This window comes from Lissotriton helveticus, chromosome 4_1 (genome assembly GCF_964261635.1).
Source record: "Lissotriton helveticus chromosome 4_1, aLisHel1.1, whole genome shotgun sequence".
NCBI lineage: Eukaryota > Metazoa > Chordata > Amphibia > Caudata > Salamandridae > Lissotriton > Lissotriton helveticus.
Window position 1 is genome coordinate 432208959 of NC_136063.1, and position 13912 is coordinate 432222870.

Genomic DNA, 13912 nt, shown 5'->3' on the forward strand with positions numbered 1-13912 from the left:
CGAGTAATTAGAGCAGGGAGCGTGCATCTGGATGGGGTATAGGTAAATATGGTGTGAACTTAATTTGTGTTTATGATGACTGGATTTGATAGAGTGATGTATTATTTGCAAGTGATGATGTAAATGTGTGGAGCTGGTGGGTGCATAGGTGTTGTTTATGGGGTTTTGTAGTGGGTGTTGAGACATTGAATTTTGTGTAGGGTTAGTTTGTTGCAAATGAGTAGAGTACATTGGCTGTGAATCTGGTAATCTGGTTGTGGTTGTGGATAGGGTAGGGTGGGTGCTGCTGCATGTGTATTTGGGCAGCATTTCTGACCCTAGTCCTGACCATGGTCAAACAGGCTCAAACAGGCAACTGCGCTTGTCCTTTCTGCCCTTAACTTCGATGACCGGGTTGAGATGCACTCAGTTTATATAGCCCTTGTAAACAGGTAACACCTTTGGCCATTGGGAACCCTAGCCCTAACTCTAACCAATCACAACACTAGCCCTAAGCCCTACAACCTATAGGGCACCAGCCTCTTACAACCAATCACAGCCCTTGTGCCAGCAGCAAATCAGGCAAGAAACTCTAACCCCTACATCCAATAAAAACCCTAGCCCCAGACCTAGTCCCAGCTGTCAATCAGTCACAAAACCCAAAGCCCTATGTCCAATAAAAACCCTAACCCCAGGAACCAATCAGAAACCCGGCACCTATCCACTCAGATCACTAACCCTAAGCCCTACATCCAATAGAATCACTGACTCAGGAACAAATCAGAACCCTAAGGTTATCAACCAATAAGAACACTACCCCTAATCCAATAGAAACAGCAGATACTGCCATAAATCAGTGCACAGATGTAGCATCCAACAACAACTTATATAACGTGCCTACGACTTATAACGCGTAATTTCAATTTGAGAGTAGGTAGAATAATGATTCAAGGGCTTATTTTAAAAGTAATTTAAAATCCAACGTAATGGTCAAGTTGGATTTTATATTAATATTTTAAAGTTTCACTTTTAGAAAGTTAACATTTTCCTGCCTAAGCCAAATATGCCTTCTGACATTGTTTGGTGTCATCTGAGTTGGGAGATATTTTTCCTCTCTGAGGAGGATGGTCTGGGGCTGTACCTAGTCCCTTCCTGAACTTCAAAGGAGGCCTACCCTGCCACTGGCAGATGTAGGCCTTGCTCCCTTTCATCTACATAGCCAACTTGTCTCCAAACCCAGGAAAGCTATCTCAGAACTGGACTGGAGTGATCACAGGGGGAGGGTTTGCCCATTATCACAACCACACTTCCGGACAGGCACACGGAGCTCTGCATTGGGAAAGCAAGGTTCTGTAATGTTGGTTTTAGGTAGAGAGGGGCAATGTGGCAAACTTTACAGTAAAACACACAGGAAGTGCTGCCAAAATGGGTAGGGTAACCGCAGGAAACTTTATCCCATTGGTTATTGAGTGACTAAGAGTTTCCCCTACCCACAAGCTGGCACTGGACATACATGTGGCACCCACAGTACCCTTCTCAGGGCACTACTAGTCCTGTGAAAGACCGAAGAAGGACTCCACCTGCTGTTGTGACCTGTGAGGAGAAATCGGAGGAGAAGCCTGAGGACTTGACCTATTCACACTTGTATTCAGGCTAAGGAATGGACGCCAATGGCCATTTGGCCCACATACTGTTGAGATACAGGAACACAAAAGCTGCAAATAGCCTACTTTCCTGAAGAGTCCACCTGAACAGTTTCAACTGGACCTGCTCTGAACCTGGCTGGTGACTTCTGTTGAAGTGAGTTCTGATCAAGTGCAGTTCCAGAGGTCCTGGAACTCTTGGCTAGTGTTAGAGTGTACTCTTCCTGCCCAATCTGAAAAGGCTGAGATTTAGAATCTCTTTGCCAACCTTTTCTATAAAGACCCAGTGGGAGACCGGGACCACCGTCAAAGTTGAATTACCGGTCAGATCCAACTTGCAGATCGACATTGAGGCCTTCTGCGGGTTGGATGCCACATTTCGCGCGCTAGCAGCTTTCCCACCTTTGCCAACAACCTCATCAGGTGTTGCATTTTTAACTGTTTTGGGACTTCTAAACACACTACACATTTTCTTAAGTTAAGCCTATCTGCTCTGTGCCATGGCTACCAGTTGATCAGCTCAGGTTTAAATTACTGAAACATTTACTGGACCTCACAAGACAAGTAGATTATTCGTACCACAGCAAGGGTATGCATGGATGAATGTGGTCCACTGCACAGTATCGTATTATTGGGTTTCCATTTTTAAACAATTTTAATATGGTATAAGGTAATACTTGATAACCAGTCACAGAATTGATACAGTCAGGATATGCAGATACAATCTCCACACAAAGGCTACACACAAAGACATTTAAGTTTTGAAAGTGGCTGCGGATTAAAACAATTCCAATTAATAACCAGAATAATGCATGGTAGTTGAATAGTGACTGGTGTATATAGAAAGACAGGGAGAAGCAGGCATGGTTGATATTTTCATAAGCTCTACACTTAGTGCAGGGAGCATATTACTACACAGATCCTAAAAACAGCTTTTCTGCAGCACATATGGCACACTCCAGTGGGCAAACTCTGTTTTGATAGAGTGATTTTTGTTGTACCATTCCTGATAGAGGGATCAGAAGAATAATGAAAACTCCTGTATTTAATAATATTTGTCAAGACCTGTGACCAATAATCATACCAAATAAACAATGAAATATGTGGTACATTTTGTACAATACAAATAGGAATTTGGTGGTTATGTGGACCTTTAATATGTAACTAGGTTCTGTGTAATACTCACAGTGCTCAACAGAACTTTCGAATACACATTCTCCAATATTGCGATGAGCCCAGACCTTTTCCCTCAAAGGTTCCACAGCCAAGATCATCAACCACACCAACCTCTTTGAAGACAGGCTGTTAAATATCCAAGCTTTAACGTTAAGCCAAGAACACAAGATAAGCCTAAATACATGACTGGCTTCTAGACTAAAACACTTAACTCACAACAATACACAAATAAATCCTTATTTACCATCAATTTAAACATTTCTTCTAAGACAACCTCTGCCTAGAAAACACCAGCATATTTTCTTTCAACCCACAATCACTTTTAAGCAAAATCAAGCCATAACTTTGCAGAAAATGACTCCAGAGTTACCACTCAAACCATGATTTTCCCCACAAACCAGTGGGGCAACATGCTGCTCAAATGTATTCCTAATGCTACTCCTGCAACCCACAACAAAGCATCCTCCATACAGCAGCATAATGCAAGAAAGGAATGAAGGAATAGCCTTACATCATTCTCACTTTAGTGGATTTACACTGGTTAACCTTACTAGCCTCAATTGTTTTCTGCACCTTTTGAATCACATTAAGTGAGGCAAAATATGTCAAAAAAACAGAACATCTTGGGCAACTAAGGCTATGCAAGGACAAATTAGAAGTTGTTCGATGCAAAAAAAAAACACCAGGATTCAAGCATTCTCAAACTATGCGCCGAGTCTGCGATGGCGGCGTCAGTGCATCAGACCACACAAACTGCCTCTCAGTACACTTATTGATTCGTTCCTTAAGTTCAGAAAAGTGTTGAAGATGCATCTCTTCAAAAGTCACATCACCGGGCACATAAAAGCCCTACTCAATTCCCATCATTAACATAGGCCTAACCTAGTTAAGAATCTGCCATCCTCCTCGCCTCCCAGTTTACAGTATATGTTCTTGAGCTGTCCTCTTGAGCCACCCATATATACATCTCATTCTTGCATTCAGTTAACATCACACATAAACCTATAAGGAATTGTAAAAAATAGATCAATATTTTGTCATAAGAATAAACACACTAAAAGGATACCTTTAATATCAGCAGTGAATGTATGTCATCATCAGAAATTACATGAAACATATATATAAATATCCACCTCCGCCACTGCCTCAATCATGTGGTTTAAAAATGTAGGTTGCTCAATGCCACCATGATCTTAAATTAAGCACATATTTCTAACACCTTCCTTTATAAGAAAAAAAGAAATATGAATACGAACAAAGAACGTATTTAATGAGAAAATAGAACAGTATGGCTATTCCCCGGGCCGCATTCTTTTGCGCTGTAATAATTGTAAAAATGGGTGTTCAAAAACTAGTTGTACAATCAAGGTTTTTTCCTTTAAAATATTTAAAATATGTTTATTATTTTAAATTGTAAACATTATGCTCTTCACAGTACAGATATCAATCTAACTGGTTTTACAAGTGGGTTCTTGCACACATTCAATTTACAATTTCTTCCATGTAATTGTAATTCCATTTCTATAGCGCTTACTACCGCTGACGAGTTGCTATTCCGGAAGACAAGGTTAGTGGTCAACCCAGTGTCATTGGTTATTGTTCGTTACAGGGACTAGACCTGTACGCTCATGTAAAACTATTCCATGCATTCATTCCAGTTTCTTTGTGATGGATTAAATTAATAGGAGTTAATTGTGTTCAATAGTGTGGTCGGGGTATGTGAGTTCATGCACACGGTTTGTTAGGTCAAAGATGTACCTTAGGAGATTTGCTATTGTTAGGGTGGATGTTTGAAATGAATTGTGGGAAATTTGCAAAAAATAAAAATGAATAAAGATCTGGGCAAACAAGCATGTGACTCAGAGAAGGTTGAGCTCAGAGAGAGAGCATTGCAGAGAAGGAGTGGGCCACTTGAAAGAAAACAAGAAAAGGTGACAATCAGAAATTTTGAGCTATGGTCCGTTTTCCTGCTATATTTTAGACATATAGAGAGAGGATGCTCTATGAGATAGCGTGCAACTTCTGGATGCAAGAATGTAGAAAGAAACAAGGTTATTTGCATATGAAGATAGTGCTATATTAGATACGTTTGACATGCATCCGAGCCCTTGTGTGCACTTAAATGTCCTCTGGCACACATTCGCATAACTTGATATGGTCTTATTTCATAAATGTGTTAGCGGTGTAATGCTTCAGAAAGTAATTTTCAACCATGCACTATTCTGTCTGTTGGCAAACAGTCTGTCCACTACTAGGCTGCCGTTAGATCACTGTTTCTGCAAGGAGAGCTGATTAGCTCAAGGTTTGGAAGCATAACGTAATGGGTGGATGCATATGTAGGGAAATATTGAGAGCTTTATGCTGCGCTCAATGTAAACGATAGCATCAAGATTTTATATATATACATATATGTATATATATATATATATATATATATATATATAAATATATATATATATATATATGTGTGCAAAGATAGAATCCGATCCACTGAATTCAGACAAGCCCACAGTTCATCCGAAAAAGTTCTTTATTCGGCAGGCACAGAGGTCAAGAGATAACGCGTTTCGAACAACAATATATATATATCAAGCTCCAAACTTCCCCTCTGGCAGAAACGCACACGGACACTGAACTGGAACAAGTCCTTTTATTAGGTCAAATGCCACCCATATGCAGAAAGCTTCCGCAGCTTCGTCGATAACTCCTGACGCGTTTCGAAGCAATGGCGCTTCTTTCTCAAAGGCTCCTTTAAGGATTCAAGATTAGTGTCACGCCCTCTGATGGACAGAGAATTCTGGATCTCGTAGTGTGTCAATATTCAACCGGAATGGGTGCATTTTATTCCTGCTGCTTCTGCATATTTAAAGCCCTCAGATGGGCCTCCACACATCGGTACATTAAAATCCATGGCCAGTGTCTCACAAAAGAAGCCGGGTAGGATACTAGGCCCGTGACACCCAGTCCTCTCGGGTTGGTGCGTTTCTCGCGGCAAGGGCTGCCACGTATACATCAAGCTCCAAACTGCCCCTCTGGCAGAAACGCACACGGACACTGAACTGGAACAAGTACTTTTATTAGGTCAAATACCACCCATATGCAGAAAGCTTCCGCAGCTTCGTCGATAACTCCTGACGCGTTTCGAAGCAATGGCGCTTCTTTCTCAAAGGCTCAACGTCATCGTGTTTATACAGGCACACCTCCTTTAAGGATTCGAGATTAGTGTCACGCCCTCTGATGGACAGGGAATTCTGGATCTCATAGTGTGTCAATATTCACCCTGAATGGGTGCATTTTATTCCTGCTGCTGCATGTGGGTGGCATTTGACCTAATAAAAGGACTTGTTCCAGTTCAGTGTCCGTGTGCGTTTCTGCCAGAGGCAGTTTGGAGCTTGATGTATACACGGCAGCCCTTGCCGCGAGAAACGCACCAACCCTAGAGGACTGGGTGTCACGGGCCCGGTATCCTACCCGGCATCTTTTGTGAGACACTGCAGAAGCAGCAGGAATCAAATGCACCCATTCAGGGTGAATATTGACACACTACGAGATCCGGAATTCCCTGTCCATCAGAGGGCGTGACACTAATCTCGAATCCTTAAAGGAGGTGTGCGTGTATAAACACGATGACGTTGAGCCTTTGAGAAAGAAGCGCCATTGCTTCGAAACCTGTCAGGAGTTATCGAGGAAGCTGCGGAAGCTTTCTGCATATGGGTGGCATTTGACCTAATAAAAGGACTTGTTCCAGTTCAGTGTCCGTGTCTGCCAGAGGGGCAGTTTGGAGCTTGATTGATATATATATATATATATATATATATGTGAAAAATATATAGGTAACACAGGCAAACCTCGAAAAACATTCTGTAAATGCTGAAGTGGAAGTCATCTGATGTTGTTCATCCTCCAGGTTGGCTCACAGTACAAGGCAAAGTGGTATCCATTTTGGATTCCTCTTGTTTGACATTGCTCAAGAAGGAGGGTGAGGACAGCTTTCTCAGTCAGAGGAAGTGCATGTGCTGCTTTGCTGTGGCTCAAGAGTGGAGATCCAAACACCTACGGGATCACAGTGTACCCTTTAGAAATGCAATGATGACTTTGTTAGCAAGGGGCTGCTAATGAGACTTCTTGAAGCACGGCTCTTGGGAGATGGCAGAGGTGAGAAGTGGGACTGCAGATTCTGTTTTTCAAGGGGAAGGGGATTCTTTAGGTGAGACCCAGCTTTTTGTCCTCCTTGGTCACAAATTCAGGTGGGTTGGGACAGGTAAATGCGGAAAGCTCTCACCTCTTTATGATTTGTCAAGGGTGCTCCAGGTCGGAAACTACAATGCTGTGCGGGGCATCACTACCACAAAAAACTATATGGAGAGCAGCCTGGAATGTATCCACAAACATGCCCGCCACGAGGAAGCCAAGAAACGCCAGCACATGGGGCAGGGAACCCCGCTGGGAAAAAACCTAAAATATATTTACTTCAAGAGATGTATCGTGTGAGCATTATTGCCTAGAAAAAGTAACAATTTCACAAAAGTCTAGGCTGCCTGATAAACTAATTAGTAACTTCAAAAAGATATAAAGAGCAGCACACCACTTTTGCATCAAGCTCATGTCCTGTGACCGTGAAAAAATATTTGAACACGACACACAATTAGTAAATGAAAGGCGTAGGCAACGAGCTGAATTAAAACGTCACGTCACACTGCACTCTTACTGGCATTTTCTATTTAGTTGCTAAATAACTGCCATGCAGCAGACATGTTTTTAAACTCGATAACTTTAAACACCAAAACTTGTCATTTTAAAGTGAGACCTCGGTGATATCATCATTTACAACTGTAGACACTGACATGATGCTGTTTTAAACAAGTACTCAACAGTTCCTGTTAAAAGCCAAGGGAAGTTTAGACATGTACGAGATACTCAACCACCTGAGGTTTGGATAGCGCTGCGAAGTGCACATGAATCCGTGTGCTCCAAGGTGTACATTGATCCCAGTGTCCCTTGCATCACAGAAGCGGTCGAAGATGGTGTGAGGTATCAGGACAGCACATGATCAGAGACAATCAGAGGTCCCCCGCAAGCAGAGAACTCAACCACCCGGCATTCTACCCCTTGTAGGTAGTCAAGATGAACTTCTAACTCCAAATACATACAATAAAACTCCAGTGCTAAGGCTTGAGTTCATTAATCCTTCTTTACTTTGATATCCAGGTTGCATCACTGGTCTGAGCTAAGTCCGATCATCTCCTGCCCTGACCTTCCTGGGGGTATCTATCACAGAGCCCGGCCAGGTGACGTGCTTACAGAACCTTTCACCCCTTATATTATATCTATATATATATAAAAACGAAAGTATGTCTGTCTGTTTCTCTGTCTGTCTGTTTGTCCTTTATGCATTACTACATCATTCATCCGATCGCCATGAAACTTTGGAAAGTTGTTGAGTACACTCCCGCGAAGGTTTCTGGCATAACATTTTTTTAAATATCGCCCCCCCCCCCTCTCCCCCCCAGGGCCCTCATAATCTTTCGAATACTGATGTATGCACCAGACGGAAAAACAACAAATCGTGTATCCACAAGCACTCGAATAAATAAATAAATAGAATTAAAACACCATTTATCCGATCGCCATGAAACTTTGGGAAGTTGTTGAGTACACTCCCGCGAAGGTTTCTGGCATAAACATTTTTTAAATATCGGCCCCCCAGGGCCCTCATAATCTTTCGAATACTGATGTACGCACAAGACAGAAAAACGAAGAATCGTGTATCAACAAGCACTCGAATAAATAAATAGAATTAAAACAGCATTCATCCGATCGCCAGGAAACTTTGGGAAGTTGCTGAGTACACTCCCGCGAAGGTTTCTGGCATAAAAATCTTTTAAATATCGGCCCCCTAGGGCCCTCATTATCTTTCGAATACTGATGTAGGCACCAGAGGGAAATACAAAAAATTGTGTATCCACAAGCACTCGAATAAATAAATAGAATTAAAACAACACTTTGAAATGTTTTCCATATTAAAATGAATACGTTTCAATAAAAATGACACAATGTAAATAGAATGTTATCATAACGAGTTTCCTTGAATTTCCTTTCTTCGGAGATCGCAGCAACGCACGACAGGTAAGCTAGTACTCTATAAGCAAAGACATTAGAGACTTGAAAACACCCAGTCCTAGGCTGACCCCTGAACTGCAGGGCTTGTACTCGCTGGAAGACGTACTCCCTGGTCCTCTCCTCAGAGCTTACCCAGGACAGCTTGTTGAGGGATAGCCCCATCCCTTAACTACAAAGATTGTACCTTCTTGTAGAAGCGATTCCAAAACCTCGGACCTCAATTACTACCTCCACCCGATACTATACAGGACTGACCGATCACGACTTGCTATGCTTTCTAGAAGGAATGCCTATAGAGACCCCTCTGACGGCACAACAGTTGCAGACACTATGCTGGGCTGACCATGGGACTGTAAGTCGTGAGCTACTTACAGAACCTCCGATCTGTAAGTCTCCCATTTTCTTCCCCATTCGATCCATTGCAGGAGCCACAGCTTCTGCATAACACGGTTTGTACTCTCAGGGATAAGGTGGTCCCAAGACCCCCGGCCCTCCCCCAAATATTCCTAAGTGCGCCCCTAGCATTGCCATCGGATCCCTCCAGACAGGAAAACCTAAACCTCCCTTACCTGGGGTCCACAAAGGTTCCAGCCATGTCCATCCTGGAGGAAACTGCATGTGCACAGCAGAGCAGTGTAATAATGAAGAGCAATACTGTGTACAAACATGGCAATAAAGACCATTTTTCCCCACAGAATTTCAGTTAGCTCTTTTATTTCTGTAAAATATTTGGGTCTTTGACACTATTCAATTTTGAATTTGGAACATCATGTTTTTTCTTTTAACCTATCCATTGTTTTAGTTAGCTTTCTACAATTGTAGGGAAATGAAAAAGGCTAGATCAATTCACAGACAATGTCATTCATCCTAAGGGTGTAGTATGGAGTTTGTGTATTGTGACCAATATCCCACACGTTAGTGATGGATTACCCCTCCGCAAACTACAAAGCAGGCCTTGAGTATGGTTGAAAAATCTAATTCTTGCAAATTTATGTAAGGTTTATCTTTGGAAGGCTTCTACAATGAGGTATTTTATACATGTAAATATTTACCAAGGTCCTTGAGAAGGGAGAGCGCTTCCCATGAAATAAATGCTCCGCCGCCATCATCCATGGCTCCTTGCCCAACATCCCAGCTATCAAGATGTCCGCTGACCAACACAACCTGCAAGTGAATGAGAACAGCTGTGGTGATGTTCTTCCGGCAATTTAACTGTATGGACAAGCATGAGTTACAATGTTTTTTTCCATGTGTTTCTCACCAAACCCCCATAGCTACCTTTTCTACTGATTAATGCTTTTTAAGCCTTTATTCTACTTGCAAGAACATGCCGTCTTAATTCTTGAGAAAGCAAACGGCCCAAATCTCATGAATAGCGCAGATAATACGTTTAAAGCATCTTTGCATCACTTATTCAGTGTAAAGTCAACATTTCGCAATTGTTCTGTTATGTGGATTACTGGGTCATTTACCAATCCAAGAATGTTGGCATCTTTACAAACACTGACTGATTGATTAATTTATCAGGTGCTCATTCACCAACATGGACATCTTGGCATCGTAGAGCAGTAAAACAGGAAGAAAGAGAAGTAAGGGAGTCTTGGCAGAACTTCATCAAAAGGAAAATAGTACTAGAAGTGGAATCAATACCTGATATAGTTACTCCGATATTTTCACAGTAAATTATTTCGCTTGTCATTTGGTTCCCCCTCTTCCTATAACATCACAGGAAGCGACAACACATGGACGTTTGACATTGTGGGAAATATCATCATAGGAAATATATTCATAGAGATAAAATAAACCTATAATAATTGATAAAGGACCAAGTAATTTAAAAAATAATTTTAAAATGCCTTGCTAACACACCTAAAATATAATTTTTGTTACTGATCACATTCCTTATGTGCTCACATGATAAACCAGAGGTGCACCGCTTTATACAGGAAGCTGATTACTATCATCGGTCAGAGGCATCAACTTTATGTGTGCGTGTAAAATCACATGTGCCTAGGTACTGTCACCTTCAGCTAGGTAAAGTCTCATAGGTCTCAGGATCTATGGCCTGGGCCAGCAGGAGGTGGATGGGCCTGGCTCTCCAAAGATGGAAAGACAAAGGCATTTGACTATAGAAGACTTTGTTGAGTATCAGTGTTATTAGATACCCATAATACTAATCACTACACCAACCATAGTCGATTACCCTCGTCTAATTGAAGACGAGGACACCATACTTTAATGGATTCCTGAGCTAGAAACTTAATGTCCAACAATACACTGCACAGTTCTACTAACGTTGTGGAATTGCCACCCTCTAGATTGTTGTGACCATGCAACAGAAACCTACAGCTCGCCAAACACGATGTCCTGACCAACCAGTTAATAATCAGAGGTGACCTGCACTGTTCAAGCCAGTTTCTGATACTGGCAGGGAACTCAAGTTTCCCAAATCAGTGCCTAGGCAGCGCATCCGCTCCAGGTCTTCTCTTTGCTTGCGTCGCTTCTAGACCTCAATTTCAATGGACATAAACGAAACTACAGAGGGGGTACAAGGAAGAGCTAGACCCATGATTTTGATCCGTCTCTCAGCACTCCCATTTCTTTGACACAGAATACTGAGGGTTTCCTGATTGCAAAAATCGGTATTGTTGAAAGACCAAGTTTTAAGAGGGGGCTTGCTTCCCCCAAACAGTTTCAAATAGCTGAAGAACACAGTGGCAACAATTTTACAGTCTGTGATGACTTAAATGTGTTTTTAATGTCTAAGAAGCTGAAGGTTTGTCTCATCAACACTAAGGGCCTCAGTTATATAGTAGCAGACAGGCTGCCATGCTATTGAGACAGTGGCAACCTGACTCCGCCTCTCATAGGCGACCTCACCATTATATTTGCAGATCCCCATCAGATCAGCTGGAGTCTTTCCTCTGAAAGTACTTCCTCTTACATGAGGACAACACTTTCAGCAATCATTCTTAAATGCTGATACAAAAACTAACCCCCAAAGCAGATACTTAGTTTAAAACCCCGAATCAGTGTCTTCCAACACGGCTGGGACATTGTTCTATATGTGTCTATAAGACTTTCAGGCATTGCCCCGTGCAGGAACAAATGGTATTAGATTTCCCAACGTCATGTAACTAGCAGTTATTCGGCTGCTCACTTATAGGCCAAGTCTTTCCAACAGTTTGACTGAATTAACTAGGTTGGGGAACCACAAGGAGAGTGCAGAAGATATGTGCTGAATTTGGACAGATGTATGACGTATTCATGCATGCTTTTACAACGCATACCTTTGCAACGCAGGCAATACAACTAATGCTTCGTTACCACGCGTTCCATTACAACGCAAGTCATTACAACGACTTGCCTTAGGTATATTGTACTATTCCAACTCCAGTCTGTGCAACAGTAAGGAAGGTGTTGGATTTAAAATCCAACAAGGCGCTACCTAAAGCAAGTCATTGTAATGACTTGCATTGTAATGGAACGTGTGGTAACGATGCATTCATTGTAGTGCCTGTGTTGTAATGGCACTGTGTAGTTCTGTCTGCGTTGTAAACGCTGTTTCCGAATTTTCACAGCTGTCCTTATGATGCCCTCCATTAAATTAGGCCTTAGGTACAGGATCTCTCACCCCTCTCCCTCCTTCATTCTCTGACATCTTATTTCCTGTTTCTTTCTTTCCCTCTTACCGAATACATCATTAATTACAATTCAGCCTAACCACAGCACATTACTCCTCAATGTAAATCCTTATGCTAAGGACTTCAGTCAAAACATTCTGAGATGTATCTACTAATAGCATGAGCAGTAGTAGGATATCAATGTCATCATCCTGAGAATTATTTGAATTCATATGAAGTTCTGATCAGTGTTTCTGGCCTAATGTACTTGCATATGCTCAGTTTTACTAATTAAGTTCAAACCGTGTGTGCCTTTGCAGCATTCATTTTGTTAAGACAGACCAGAAAACGTTCTGGTCCCTTGGTAATGTGGAGGCAGGCTGCCCTCTCCCTTCGCTCTGGCTCTGCCACAATGTTCAGTCATTTTAGATCTCATTTTAATCTATTCCTTTAGTTACCTGCCCCACTTCCCCTGCAATGTGTTCCCTTGCATTCTTTTATTTTTTCTTCTCACTGTTAGTGAGGGTTCTCTGTGGTACGTTAGCTGACTGGTTTGTACATACATCCAGGGCCATCTTTTGTATTGTATTTTATTGTAAAACTAAAACTCTCAGTTACCTCACCCAGTAACTGATCAAACTCTTGTACTCAGCACTAGCTGCAGCACGAATAGCATGTCTTTAAGTATTTTGATTTAATTTCTGTTTGGAATTGTTTGGGTGCTATTCTAGTACACGTTCTCCTAAAGACAGGGAGCACTAGACTCGAAAACGAAGATCTAGATTGCAAGTGGACTGGGAGACAGGACCAACTCTCTGGCCCTTGAATTTTGCTTCATGCCCTAAATCTGACAATACAGTAAAAAACCTAGGAGAAAAATTTGACTCAACATTACAAATGGATTGCTAGGTCGAGGTGATAGTATTCTCATTTACATGAGACCATTCTAGTCTAGTTTTTCTCACCACTACTGTTACAGCCTTCAACTGGTCACAGCATAAGAAGTTCTCTCTAATCAGACACTTCAACATAGTCAAAATGATGTGCCATAGATGGTGATGTAATTTTGAAAAAAGGGGACCCCTACATAACAAATATACTTGCTATATGTAAGGACAAAACACAGTAGGTAAAGCAATTATAGCAAGCTTAAATAATATATGTCAACTTATTCTAGGTGTATAAAAAACAAAAACAACCACTAACTAAGTGCTACACATAGATCCAAATCCACAAATAATGTAATAAAAAACTATAATTTTTATTTATATTAAACTTTCATCTATTTTATCATTTTATTCCTCATAAATGAAGTTCAATTGTTTTCGATTAGCACACATTTTTATAAATATATAGCAGCAATGAAATAGA

The 13912-nt window shown here is 41.5% G+C and overlaps 1 protein-coding gene across 6 annotated transcripts in view; it reads right to left on the reverse strand.

The window, feature by feature from the left end:
- Positions 1-13912, reverse strand: part of CPQ (carboxypeptidase Q) — a 2048903-nt gene that overhangs the window by 643106 nt on the left and 1391885 nt on the right. For all 6 annotated transcript variants that reach the window (XM_078686990.1, XM_078686996.1, XM_078686991.1 and 3 more), the window contains one exon: positions 9971-10082. In XM_078686990.1, the coding sequence (XP_078543116.1) occupies positions 9971-10082 (112 nt within the window). The remainder of the gene's footprint in view (positions 1-9970; positions 10083-13912) is intronic.